This window comes from Ranitomeya imitator, chromosome 6 (assembly GCF_032444005.1).
Source record: "Ranitomeya imitator isolate aRanImi1 chromosome 6, aRanImi1.pri, whole genome shotgun sequence".
NCBI lineage: Eukaryota > Metazoa > Chordata > Amphibia > Anura > Dendrobatidae > Ranitomeya > Ranitomeya imitator.
In genome coordinates this window covers 166,913,815-166,927,671 of record NC_091287.1, presented here as the reverse complement: position 1 = coordinate 166,927,671, position 13,857 = coordinate 166,913,815, and the positions used below count along the sequence as shown (strand labels likewise).

At 41.8% G+C, this 13,857-nt stretch overlaps 1 protein-coding gene across 4 annotated transcripts in view; it reads left to right on the top strand.

The window, feature by feature from the left end:
* Positions 1 to 13,857, top strand: part of BBS9 (Bardet-Biedl syndrome 9) — a 521,564-nt gene that overhangs the window by 218,143 nt on the left and 289,564 nt on the right. For 2 of the 4 annotated variants that reach the window (XM_069730270.1, XM_069730269.1), the window contains exons 11-12: positions 4,338 to 4,414; positions 13,067 to 13,120. In XM_069730270.1, coding sequence (XP_069586371.1) covers positions 4,338 to 4,414; positions 13,067 to 13,120 — 131 coding nt within the window. The remainder of the gene's footprint in view (positions 1 to 4,337; positions 4,415 to 13,066; positions 13,121 to 13,857) is intronic. The other 2 variants (XM_069730272.1, XM_069730271.1) reach the window with 1 other exon arrangement.

Sequence of the window (13,857 nt, the reverse complement as noted above, 5' to 3'; positions counted from 1 at the left end):
GAGTCTTCTCCTCTGCGACACACATATCATCCATTCATCACAATGTCGGACTTTGTCTTATGACCACAGCCATGCATGCAACTGCCATGCACTCTCATGGCCTCAATACACCTCTGTGTGCATACTGGGGAGACCATGCAGCGCCCCCTACCTCTTACATAGGTCACTGCATCACAATATATATATATATATTTACACACACACAGTGGGTCAAATAAGTATTGAACACATCACCAATTCTACAAGTAAATGTATTTATAAATGTGCTACTGGCATGAAATTCTTACCAAATGTCGGTAACAACTCATCCAATCCACATAGGCAAATAAATCAAACCATAGATTGCGTAATAATGAGAAATTACAAAGTGAAAAAGTATTGAACGCATGAAGAAAGAAAGGTGCAAAAACCATGGAAAGTCATGACACCAGCTGAAATCTATCAGCAATTAGAAAGCAATCCTGCCACTCAGTGAAAAATAATATCAGCTGGTTCAACTGATGGCCTTTAAAAAGGTGCCTCCTTACCAATGTATCACACAAGAAACATCTCATGATGGTTAAAACCAATGAGCTGTCTCAAGACCTTTGCAAGCTTATTGTTGCAAAACATGCTGATGGTATTGGTCACAGCACAATCTCTAAACTATTGAAGGTCCCAGTGAGCACTCTTGTGGCCATAATCCTGAAGTGGAAAGAACATAATTTCACAATAAGCCGGCTATAACCCGGCCCCCCCCCAAAAAAAAAAAAAAAAAAGGAAATTCAGACACAGGTGTGAAAAGAATTATCTGAAGAGTTGTTCAACAACCAAGGACCTCCTGTGAAGATCTACAAAAAGGAATCCACAGATACAATTGTTTAAAAGAAAACTATAAATAATGCATTTAACCGCCATGGCCTGTATATACGCTCACCATGCAGGACTCCATTGCTGAACAAGAAACATAGAATAATAGAAAGGTAGAGTTGGAAGGGACCTTCTTGGTCATCTGGTCTAACCCCCTGCTCAAAACAGGATTCACTAAATCATCCCAGACAGATGTCTGTCCAGCCTCTGTTTGAAGACTTCCATTAAAGGAGAACTCACCACCTCTGGTGGCAGCCTGTTCCACTCATTGATCACCCTAACTGTCAAAAAGTTTTTTTCTAATATCTACTCTGTCTCCTCCCATTCAGTTTCATCCCATTGCTTCTAGTCTTTACTTGTGCAAATGAGAAGAAAGATGATCCTTCTGCATGTGACAGCCCTTGAGATATTTGTAGACAGCTATTAAGTCTCCTCTCAGTCTTCTTTTTTGAAAGCTAAACATTCCCAAATCCTGTAAACGTTCCTCATAGGAAATGGTTTGCATACCAGTCACCATACTGGTCGCTCTTGTCGGAAATTGCTCCAATTAGTTGATGTCTTTTTTTAAAATGTGGTGCCCAAAACTGGACACAATATTCCAGATGAGGTCTGTCCAAAGGAGGAGTTGAAGGTGATAATGACTTCACGTGATCTAGACTGTATGCTTCTATTAATACATCCCAGAATTTTATTTGCCTTTTTTGCTGCTGCATCACACTGTTGACTCACGTTTAGTCTGTGATCTATTAGTATAGCAAAAAAAAGGGAAGAAGCCAACACTGCTTATGGTCAGAACGCAATAACTGAAGTGCAATTGCACATAAATTCTAACTGTATTTCAAATATGAGACATTTAGCAAACAATTGATCAATTCTTTGAGCTACCCCGCTACTTCACGGCATTCTCATAATGGGGCAGTCCTAATCTACGTATTTTATTTACGTTGTGCCATTGTGGCCTCCTGAATATATAAAGAGTATAAAAAAAAAAAAGGATCACATTACATCCGAACTGTACCTGGAGCATTTTCAGAATCACTCCCTTGGTGCCAGGAAAGGCAAGCGCAGGTAAAGGCCGATCAGGTCCAGTGTGGACATTTCAGATCTGGCTTCCACACTGCCAAACCCTCACCAAAGATGAAGGGTGAGACGGGCTGAGACACAGGTGCACAATTAACTGGAGCCTGAGGCAGGGCAGGGCTGCTGTGTGTGTGCACAGCAGCCTATCAATCACAGTGAACACAGAAAGAATGGCGGACATAACCCAGCGTGCGCAGCAACAGTGGTGGTCAGCCACACACCAATGCAAAGCAAAAAAAAGGGAAGAAGCCAGCACTGCTTATGGTCAGAACGCAATAACTGAAGTGCAATTGCACATAAATTCTAACTGTATTTCAAATATGAGACATTTAGCAAACAATTGATCAATTCTTTGAGCTACCCCGCCACTTCACGGCATTCTCATAATGGGGCAGTCCTAATCTACGTATTTTATTTACGTTGTGCCCTAACTGTCAAAAAGTTTTTTTCTAATATCTATTCCGTCTCCTCCCATTCAGTTTCATCCCATTGCTTCTAGTCTTTACTTGTGCAAATGAGAAGAAAGATGATCCTTCTGCATGTGACAGCCCTTGAGATATTTGTAGACAGCTATTAAGTCTCCTCTCAGTCTTCTTTTTTGAAAGCTAAACATTCCCAAATCCTGTAAACGTTCCTCATAGGAAATGGTTTGCATACCAGTCACCATACTGGTCGCTCTTGTCGGAATTTGCCCCAATTAGTTAATGTCTTTTTTAAAATGTGGTACCCAAAACTGGACACAATATTCCAGATGAGGTCTGTCCAAAGGAGGAGTAGAGGGTGATAATGACTTCACGTGATCTAGACTGTATGCTTCTATTAATACATCCCAGAATTTTATTTGCCTTTTTTGCTGCTGCATCACACTGTTGACTCACGTTCAGTCTGTGATCTATTAGTATACCCAAGTCTTTTTCACATTTGCTGTTGCTTAGCCTTATTCATCCCATTCTGTATACGCTTTTTTCATTTTTATTGCCCAGATGTAGTACCTTGCATTTTTCCCTGTTAAAAACCGTTCCATTGGTTGCTGCCCACTGCTCCAGTTTATTTATATCTTTTTGAATCCTCTCTCTCTTCTCTAGTATTAGTTATCCCTCCTAGCATTGTGTCATCAGCAAATTTAATCATTTACCTTAAATTCCTTCATCTAAATCACTGATAAAGATGTTGAACAATACAGTACAGGCCACAGAACAGAGCCCTGTGGTCCCCACTTGAGACATTCTTCCAACTGGATGTGCAGCCATTTATGACCACTCTTTGGGTCCGATCACTAAGCCAGTTATGAATCTACCGAACAGTTGCCTTGCCCATTTCATACTTAGTCATTTTTTTAATAAGGATTGTGTGAGATACTTTGTGAAATGCTTTGCTGAATTCAAGATATAGTATATCCACTGCCTTTCTCTGATCCACCCAGTCAGTGATTCTGTCATAGAAGGAAATTAAGTTAGACATGACTCATTAATTACAAACCCATTCTGACTGTTTAATGACTTCATTCTTATCCAGGTACTTACATACATGTTGTTTAATAATTTGTTCAAAGATGTTTCCTAGTATAGACGTCAGACTCACCGGCCTATAGTTCCCTGGGTCCACCTTCTTTCCTTTTTTGAAGATAGGAACAACATTTGCTCTTTTCCAGTCTTCTGGGACTTATCCTGTTCTTCAAGAATTTTCAAAGATTATGTAGAGTGGTTCAAAAATTGAAATGTAAAAGTTTGGCCTTCTCAACATCCTTTGTTACCATATCATCATTTTCATCCTGTAAAAATCCCATAGCATATTTGACTTTTCTTTTACTTTTGAAATATCCCCAAAATCCTTTTTTATTGCTTTTGACGTCTCTTGCAAGCCTTACATTACATTCCAGAGGTTTTCAATGGGGTTCAAGTTTGAGATTGGGCTGGCCATGACAGGGATTTGATTTGGTGGTCCTTCATCCAGACCTTAATTGACATAGCTGTGTGGCATGGCGCATTGTCCTGCTGGAAAAACCAGTCCTCAGAGTTGGGGAACATTGCCTGAGCAGAAGGAATCAACTGTTTTTCCAGGATAACCTTGTATGCAGCTTGATTCATACATCCTTCGCAAAGAACAACCTGCCCAATTCCAGCCTTGTCATAAGTCACTGTTGTTTTTGTTTCGAATTTGGAAGAAAAATCAATTATGGCGTTCTCCATTGAATTCAAGACACCATACTGGTGACATACAGAGTGTAGATACAGAAAAATATTTTTTTTATAGAATTTGTTATGGTTTTACATTACTAAGTAAATGATAACTTTAGATACTTTGTAGTTCTTGTCCAGTGTTTATAACTTTTTGATATATGAATTTTCTTATCGTTTTATACAGTATAACTTAGCATGAAATTTTACATGCAGTTTCCTTTTTTCCAGATATTTGGCCTAAAACTGAAAAATATGACGATTTGACTTTATTGGCTAATGTATCTCCTGTTCTTGATGCTGTGTCGGTGAGTAACTTTATGTCGTTTTTAGATTTTCACTGCTGTCTATGAACCTTGCTCTGTCAGATGCTGAAAGGTATTGCAGCAAGTTCTGCTGAAGCACATAGAAATCATGTACTTTCTGACAGATGTATCTTTGATTATGCCTGAAGATGGGTTTTGTTAGCAGCAATTCACTCTCAAACTAGTTATATATGCATTACGCCTTTTCAAAGACGTGTCAAGCAATACCTTTATATGGCCGCCCGTTACTGAGAAATCAGTATTTGAATTGATATGAAAATGAGGCTCTAGGAATGTTGTAGATCTGAAGCCTCTGTCACTCCAGCTCTATTTCCTGCCCAGCGCCACCTCCTCCTGATGATTTCCTGTGCCTGAAGTCACATAACATATAGACAGTCAGACAAACAGGGGTGACGGAAAACAGCCTGGAGACTAAAGCTGGAGTGGTGAAGGCTGTAGATCTACTGCCTTATTTGCATATCATTTAAAACTATGATTTATCAGTAACCGACAAACGGACTGGCCATGTAAAGGTATTGCTGGACTTGTCTACATGTGCATATAAATAGTCTGGGGTGTGAAATCCCGCTGACAGATTCCCTTTAGTAGAGATATGTGTTTATATCATGAATGTTACTGAGTGCAACTTGTATTTTTTAAAATTCATAATATTGTATTCATTTATTTTTATTATTAGAATGATATAATATACACTCCGCAAAAAAATAAAGGGAACACTTAAACAACAGACTATAACTCCAAGTAAATCAAACTTCTGTGAAATCTAACTGTCCTCTTAGGAAGCAACACTGTTTGACAATCAATTTCACATGCTGTTGTGCAAATGGAATAGACAACAGATGGAAATTATTGGCAATTATCAAGACACACTCAAAAACTGAGTGGTTCTGCAGGTGGAGACCACAGACCACATCTCAGTACTAATGCTTTCTGGCTGATGTTTTAGTCACTTTTGAATGTTGGTTGTGCTTTCACACATGTGGTAGCATGACTCTACAACCCACACAAGTGGCTCAGGTAGTGCAGCTCATCCAGGATGGCACATCAATGCGAACTGTGACAAGAAGGTTTGCTGTGTCTGTCAGCTTAGTGTCCAGAGGCTGGAGGCCCTACCAGGAGACAGGCCAGCACACCAGGAGACGTGGAGGGCAACAACCCAGCAGCAGGACTGCTCTCTCAGCCTTTGTGCAAGGAGGAACAGGACGAGCACTGCCAGAGCCCTTCAAAATGACCTCTAGCAGGCCACAAGTGTGCACAAATGGTTAGAATCCGACTCCATGAGGATGGTCTCAGTGCCCGACGTCCACAGATGGGGGTTGTGCTCACAGCCCAACACCGTGCAGGATGCTTGGCATTTGCCACAGAACACCATGATTGGCAAATTTGCCACTTGCGCCCTTTGCTTTTCACAGATGAAAGCAGGTTCACACTGAGCACATGGGACAGACGTGACAGAGTCTGAAGACGCTGTGGAGAGCGATCTGCTGCCTGCAACATCCTTCAGCATGACCGGTTTGGCAGTGGGTCAGTAATGGTGTGGGGTGGCATTTTTTTGGTGTGCCGCACAGTCCTCTATGTGCTCGCCAGAGGTAGCCTGACTGCCATTAGGTACCGAGATGAGATCGTCAGACCCCTTGTGAGACCATATGCTGGTGCGGTTAGCCATGGGTTTCTCCTAATGCAGGACAATGCCAGAACTCATGTGGCTGAGTAAGTCAGCAGTTCCTGCAAGATGAAGGCATTGAAGCTATAGACTGGCCCGCCCCTTCCCCAGACTTGAATCCGATTGAACACATCTGGGACATCATGTCTCGCATCATCCACCAACATCACGTTGCACAACAGACGGTTCATGAGTTGGCGGATGCTTTAGTTCAGTTCTGGGAGGAGATCCCTCAGGAAACCATCCCCGCCTCATCAGGAGTATGCCCAGGTGTTGTGGAGTGGTCATACATGCGCGTGGATGCCACACACACTACTTTGCATCATTTCCTTGTCTTGAGGTATTTCCACTGAAGTTAGATGATAATCAACCTGTAACTTCATTTTCCACTTTGATTTTGAGCATCATTCCAACTCTAGACCTTCGTGGGATATTAGTTGTGATTTACGTCGATCATTTTTAGGTTTTATTGTTCTCAATACATTCCACTATGTAATGAATAAAGATTTACGACTGGAATATTTCATTCAATGATATGTAGCATGTGGGATTTTAGTGTTCCCTTTATTTTTTGAGCAGTGTATGATTATTCAAAGTAGCAACAAATTTTGTCCAATTCAGTCTCTTTTGAATGTAAATTTTATTTTCATTTAAACCGGAGTTAGTCCCTTCTCTAAAGGAAAGCTATCATCAGAAAATTGATATTGGGAAAAAATCATTGCCAAAAATTAATAATAAAAATGTTAGATATTTTTAATACAAAAACTTAGTTTAAACAATATTATAAACATCGGCACCGCGCTTAGGTTATTAAAGAAATGCCATTACCCTAATACCCCTGGGTATGCTGGTGAAAACGTGTCCTGCTGCAAACGAAATATGAGATGTCGCGCTAAAAGTCAGGCGCTGCACTGCTATGTACTTAGAATGAGCCCCTTCTAGGAAACAATGTTAGGAGGCCAAATAGAAAAAAAGGAAGAAAGGAGGGGATTCCTTACCGTGAATAACGATACTGGGCACGCTCCGCTGCTGATGGGTGTATGAACGGATGAGGCACAGTCATAAACCGCTGGCGATAATCAAAGGGTGGGCACGCAGGAGCGTGTGCGGTCGGGCGGTGCGGATGTAGCACAATCTGTGCCAACTAGCGGTGACCGGAGGGTGGGCACACAGAAGCGTGTGCGGACGAGCGGTATGAAGTGCCGCTACTGAGTGCAGAGCCAGGGAACGTCCCGGCCGGAGGCGTCCCTGGTTGCACTAGGAAACAAAGATGGCCGACGCTGACAAGCAGCGTGTTATAACATTTTTTTGGTTCTTTCAGAAAGTGGCACATGTTCTGTGGCTACCAGCAGCTGGGTTATTGTGTTAGGTTATCCCCATTTATATAGTGGGTTGAGGTGTAGAGCGCCGGTGATAGTGTTTTGTAGTTTAAACAATAGTCTTCTAGTGTTAGCTTCCTTTTGAAGATTTCTCCCGCAAGTCACTTTAATTTATATATGTATAAGATGCTCTGATTGTGCTTTTCTGGACTAAAATGATTACATCCAACTTTTCTTATGGAATTCTATTTTCTGCCACTGAATATGATCTTTAGATAAAAAAGAGCACATTGTGATGTAAAATATGTCTTAGATGACATTTGTCATTTTGGTCAGCACGGTAGGTCAATGGCTCCATAGCTTTTCACAGAGTTGGGTTCCCGGATTCAAACCTCAAGACAACATCTGCAAGGAGTTTGTCCTCACCCTTTTTTGTGTGGGTTTCTTGTGGGTATTCCAGTTTTCTCCCACACTGTAAAGACATACTGATGAGGTAGTTTAGATTGAGCCTTAACGGGGCAATATTGCCTGTAAAGTGCTGTTTAATTAATGGTGCTATATACGGTAAGTAAGCGTAGCAAATCACTTTGTTGTAATAGTATATGTTTAATTGTATTAATATATATTCATATACTTTATTTATGTGTATTACAATATTTTAGCTCAAAGTGCTGTTTTTCTATATTTCTTGGATGCTTAATTGACGGACACAGGAACCATGGTGTTATATGCTATCACCTGAAGGTGGAAGTCAGCTACTCCCCAAGAGCCTACCCTTGGCCAGTTGACAGATAAGCTGTTCATCTTAGCTTATTATCATGTTGGAGGCAGACACAGGTCTCAGTTTCAGGCCTGTATTTGCATATGATCTCTCTTTTCTACTTTACATTGGATAACATAGCAGAATGGTTGCTACTCTGTTTCACCCTAGTAAGCGATGGAAAGTACAGCTTATAAATTAGTTTGTATCCTTTTTTATTGGGATAATAGGAAAATTGTACCTTGACGCATTGGGTGATTAGGTAATTAGGGCAGATGATCATTTTACTTCTGCCCTCCATAGCATGGCACGTGGCATGGAACAGAAAGTGGATCCAGGGCTTTCAGGAGCTCATGATCAAGCCTCTGTAGGACAGTTAAGTAGTTCCCTTGCTTTGATCCTGTGTTGCACTGGGTTTCCCTACAGACACTTCAGTGTTTTCACAGGATCAATGTGATTTCTCAGCGGTCCAGTGGTGATTCTGTGCCTCCGAGTCTCTTCTTCTATTGCCCACAACGCTGAGTTTCCAGGGAGTTAAATCCAGCCGGCTGGTGGTTCCTGCAGCCCTCATAGTTTGGGTCGCTCTGCTTCTTTTCTAGTCATCCAGTGTAGCTCACAGCGCCCCTGGATTTCTGGCATGCTCAGGACTCTAATTTAGTCAACAGCTTCTTTGTGACCTAGTTTGCTCCCGGCAGGGCATACCTCACTTTCCTGCCCTCCAGGTATGCTCCACCTGTTCTGTATTTCTGCTATCAGCAAAACAACGCAGATATTGGGCCGCACTTCCACAGAAACCTGCCATATTTTGAGTCACCTGGCCGCTGGCATCTCCACAGTTGCTGTCCTCCCTGTCCGTGGGCAACATTGCGGCATATCCACAGGCACAATTGCTATCTATCTGTAAGCAACTTCTAGCCTCATCAGGCTGGCATCTGAATAGCACAAAGTACAGACTCTCCAGGCCACCTTCCAAGTTCAGCTAGGAGCTTTACCTCATGCAGTTGCCTTTCCACTGTCTGCTTCAGCATCTCTTTCTTGCCTGTCTTTATCACTTCCATCATGTTCAAACCTATTAAATATCATGTTTGCTTGCCTGCCCTGGTTACCTTTATGTATGCTCAGGTTTCCATTGTTTTAATCCATGACAGTTTACACTGCTAGCACTTGCCCACCCTCTCTTGAAACCCGCTCAGGAGCTGCCCATGCCAAGAGAGCACCCCCTCTTGAATATGCCATTTCTTTGTCTTAGTTGGGGAACGAGATTGCCAAGGTATTATTGTCCTTGGTTGCGGTCATGAAGCATCTAACAATTTCTTCTACATCCATGGTACTCTGATGCCTTACAGTTGGGCGAAGCCTGCAAACCAGGTACAACTTTGATCACCTACCAGAGTGATTCAGACCCACCAGCTGAGACAATCCTGTCGGTGATCCTGCAACCCAGATGCTGCTCTGACCACTCTTTAAAGTGAACAGCACCCCATCCAGGTGATGAAAAAATTAAAAGATCTTTATTCTGCCATGATGCAACGTTTCGACCATTGTAGGTCTTTTTCAAGCTTGAAAAAGACCTACAATGGTCGAAACGTTGCATCATGACAGAATAAAGTTTTTTAAATTTTTTTCATCACCTGGATGGGATGCTGTTCCTTTTTGGTACTGGACTGTGTTTTCTTTCCAATTGGCCCATTGGACTGGAACAAGCACCCCTACATTGAATTGCTGTCGGCTGTTAAATATTTCTATTTGCACCCTTTAAAGTGAGTCAGACCCACCAGATAACACCTCACAGCCGGCTGGGCACATTCCACAGATGAACCTGCAGCCTTGATGATATTTGGACCACCTCCCACAATAGATGATGAGACACATCGTAGAAGTGATGCATATTGCACTCTGCCATCTTACCTGGGTGCGTCAGGTCCATGAAGAGTTTTCTCTAAAGGGAATACCACACATTTAGCATTCTACAGGTGTATTGACTACGTGCCTAAGTGAGTCATAACCCCCACCACTGTTCTCTTTATAGGGCAGAGCACACAGACGATCCAGACAGCGGGAATTGTACTTTATTGTACCACTTTCCACAGTGGGTCAGACCAATAATTAGATTTCTCTTAGGTGGGTGTATCATTCTGGTGAGCCTGACAGTACCCCGTCCATGCTTTTGAATGAGTCCTCTCAGCAGTATGTATTGTGAGGTGGATATGGCTATGTCCAATAGACTGAGCACTTTCTAAGGGGTTGAATCATTAAGTTCCATTTTCTGCCTGACAGATCACTCTTGGTACTCTATCCTCTCTCTCACAGAGGGGTCGGATTATCAGGCAGTTACCTCGGTAAAACGTGACCGCGCAAGCAAGCATCACTGTACTCAGACTCAGAGTAAATTTGACTCTTGACTAGTGTCTTCTCACCCAAGTGAATTAGTCTGTACTTTGACCTCTTTCCAGAGTGCATCAGAACAGCACACAGACATCTCCACTGAGTGTATTTAGGAACTAAACTAGGAGGTGAAGTTTACACTTCCCTCGGCTAGCCAGTTCAGCCAAGTGAGATCCCTCATAGGGTGTATCATACTAGCAAACCAGACAGTACTCTGATCTCTTCCCTGTATTAGTCAGACCACTGGACTCAAATTCCTCAGTTGAAAGTGGCTAATAACCGATCTTGATGGGACTCCAGGACAATTGCTTCTTCATAGGTGAGACAGCCAAGCTGACTGACACCCACTGTATTTGATATTGCAATGGCAGTACTCTGACCATTTTTTCTGCAGGTCAGCAAAAGTAAAGCCTTTTTGCAGGGATGATCATGCAGACAATCAATTTTCACTCTTTCCACAATCCAGGGCGATTCACCATCTAGCAGATGCCGCTTTGTAGGTCAGTTTGCACACATGGAACAGTGAGTACTCTGACCTCATCCTAGGTTAGTCCGTCCAGTTAACTCAGACCCTTCAGTGTGTTATATTTCAGGTAAATGACAGGTCTCTGACCTCATCCTAGGTGAGTCAGTCCAGTTAACTCAGACCCTTCAGTATGTTATATTTCTGGTAAACGACAGGTCTCTGACCTCATCCTAGGTGAGTCAGTCCAGTTAACTCAGACCCTTCAGTATGTTATATTTCTGGTAAATGACAGGTCTCTGAACTCATCCTAGGTTAGTCAGTCCAGTTAACTCAGACCCTTCAGTAAGTTATATTTCTGGTAAATGACAGACAGGTCTTTGACCTCATCCTAGGTGAGTCAGTCCAGTTAACTCAGACCCTTCAGTATGTTATATTTCTGGTAAATGACAGGTCTCTGACCTCATTCTAGGTTAGTCAGTCCAGTTAACTCAGACCCTTCAGTATGTTATATTTCTGGTAAATGACGGGTCTCTTACCTCATTCTAGGTTAGTCAGTCCAGTTAACTCAGACCCTTCAGTATGTTATATTTCAGGTAAATGACAGGTCTCTGAACTCATCCTAGGTTAGTCAGTCCAGTTAACTCAGACCCTTCAGTATGTTATATTTCTGGTAAATGACAGGTCTTTGAACTCATCCTAGGTTAGTCAGTCCAGTTAACTCAGACCCTTCAGTATGTTATATTTCAGGTAAATGACAGATCTCTGACCTCCTCCTAGGTTAGTCAGTCCAGTTAACTCAGACCCTTCAGTAGGTTGTATTTCAGGTAAATGACAGGTCTCTGATCTCATCTTAGGTTAGTCAGTCCAGTTAACTCAGACCCTTCAGTATGTTATATTTCTGGTAAATGACAGGTCTCTGACCTCATCCTAGGTTAGTCAGTCCAGTTAACTCAGACCCTTCAGTATGTTATATTTCTGGTAAATGACAGGTCCCTGACCTCATTCTAGGTTAGTCAGTCCAGTTAACTCTGACCCTTCAGTATGTTATATTTCAGGTAAATGACAGGTCTCTGAACTCATCCTAGGTTAGTCAGTCCAGTTAACTCAGACCCTTCAGTATGTTATATTTCTGGTAAATGACAGGTCTCTGAACTCATCCTAGGTTAGTCAGTCCAGTTAACTCAGACCCTTCAGTATGTTTTATTTCTGGTAAATGACAGGTCTCTGACCTCATCCTAGGTTAGTCAGTCCAGTTAACTCAGACCCTTCAGTATGTTATATTTCAGGTAAATGACAGATCTCTGACCTCATCCTAGGTTATTTAGTCCAGTTAACTCAGACCGTTCAGTAGGTTGTATTTCAGGTAAATTACAGGTCTCTGAACTCATCCTCGGTTAGTCAGTCCAGTTAACTCAGACCCTTCAGTATGTTATATTTCTGGTAAATGACAGGTCTTTGAACTCATCCTAGGTTAGTCAGTCCAGTTAACTCAGACCCTTCAGTATTTTATATTTCAGGTAAATGACAGGTCTCTGACCTCCTCCTAGGTTATTTAGTCCAGTTAACTCAGACCCTTCAGTAGGTTGTATTTCAGGTAAATGACAGGTCTCTGACCTCATCCTAGGTTAGTCAGTCCAGTTAACTCAGACCCTTCAGTAGGTTGTATTTCAGGTAATTGACAGGTCTCTGAACTCATCCTAGGTTAGTCAGTCCAGTTAACTCAGACCCTTCAGTATTTTATATTTCAGGTAAATGACAGATCTCTGACCTCCTCCTAGGTTAGTCAGTCCAGTTAACTCAGACCCTTCAGTATTTTATATTTCAGGTAAATGACAGGTCTCTGACCTCATCCTACAGTAGTTGAGTCAGACCTATAAACAGAGATTTTACAGTGAATATCAAAACATCCCCTTGGTTTCCTTTACTATGTAGTATGATGGCTCTTTTTAGTTTTAATATGAAAGTTTCCTATTTGTTTGCGTATGGTAAAGTAAAATATGTAACAAAAGCTATTTTATAAAATTGTGTTTATTTTGAACAGCAAGCTGTGGACAGTGCTGTGGAGTCTGAAGTTGTCCCGTCAGTTACAGTTAAGGTGAGTATTTTAATTCACAGCTCACTCAGTTCCCTTACCTTGTATTATTAGCATTAGAGTCTCTTTGAACTTTAATAAAATAAAATTTGAAATAAAAAAACATGCAAATTGCCGTGAGCTTGTGATGGAGAGAATTACTGAAGAAAGTAATGCATAATAAATTGCCGAGAAATGTCTGGATTTAGAACGTTATGGGGAATATGAGGTGACTGTTTGGACTGAGTGAATGGAGATGTTTTGTAATCTCTGGAAAGGCCAAAGATGTTTATTTTCTAGAAGATGCCAGTATTTAAGAAAACTGCTTTATAAGGGAACCGATTCCACTGATAACAACGTAATGAAATCCTACACTCCCTTGTTTCCTGTGCCGGTTTATGAGTCCGTCTATGCACTACTGCTAATCATCAGTTTCACATAGCCGCCTCCACTATCATTCCGCGTACCTCCAATTGTGCCTGCAGGCTCTCGGGAAATAAAATACGCTTCACTCTTCTATTTCCTGTTTGTAGGCTGTCGTTTGGGCACGTATGCCAAAATGTCCTGCCAAACCTCTGCCCCTGATAGATGTATAAAGACTGTGTAAACACTCCTTGTCATTTACAGAATGAGGAAAGGTAACGCGATAGACAAGGGTTGTGTTCTGCATGCGGTTGGGTGCTTTATAGTCATGGCTGTCTTCCAAGAGTGCACTTCAGACTTTGAGTATGTTATTTGACATTGGGAGATAAGGCAAAGTT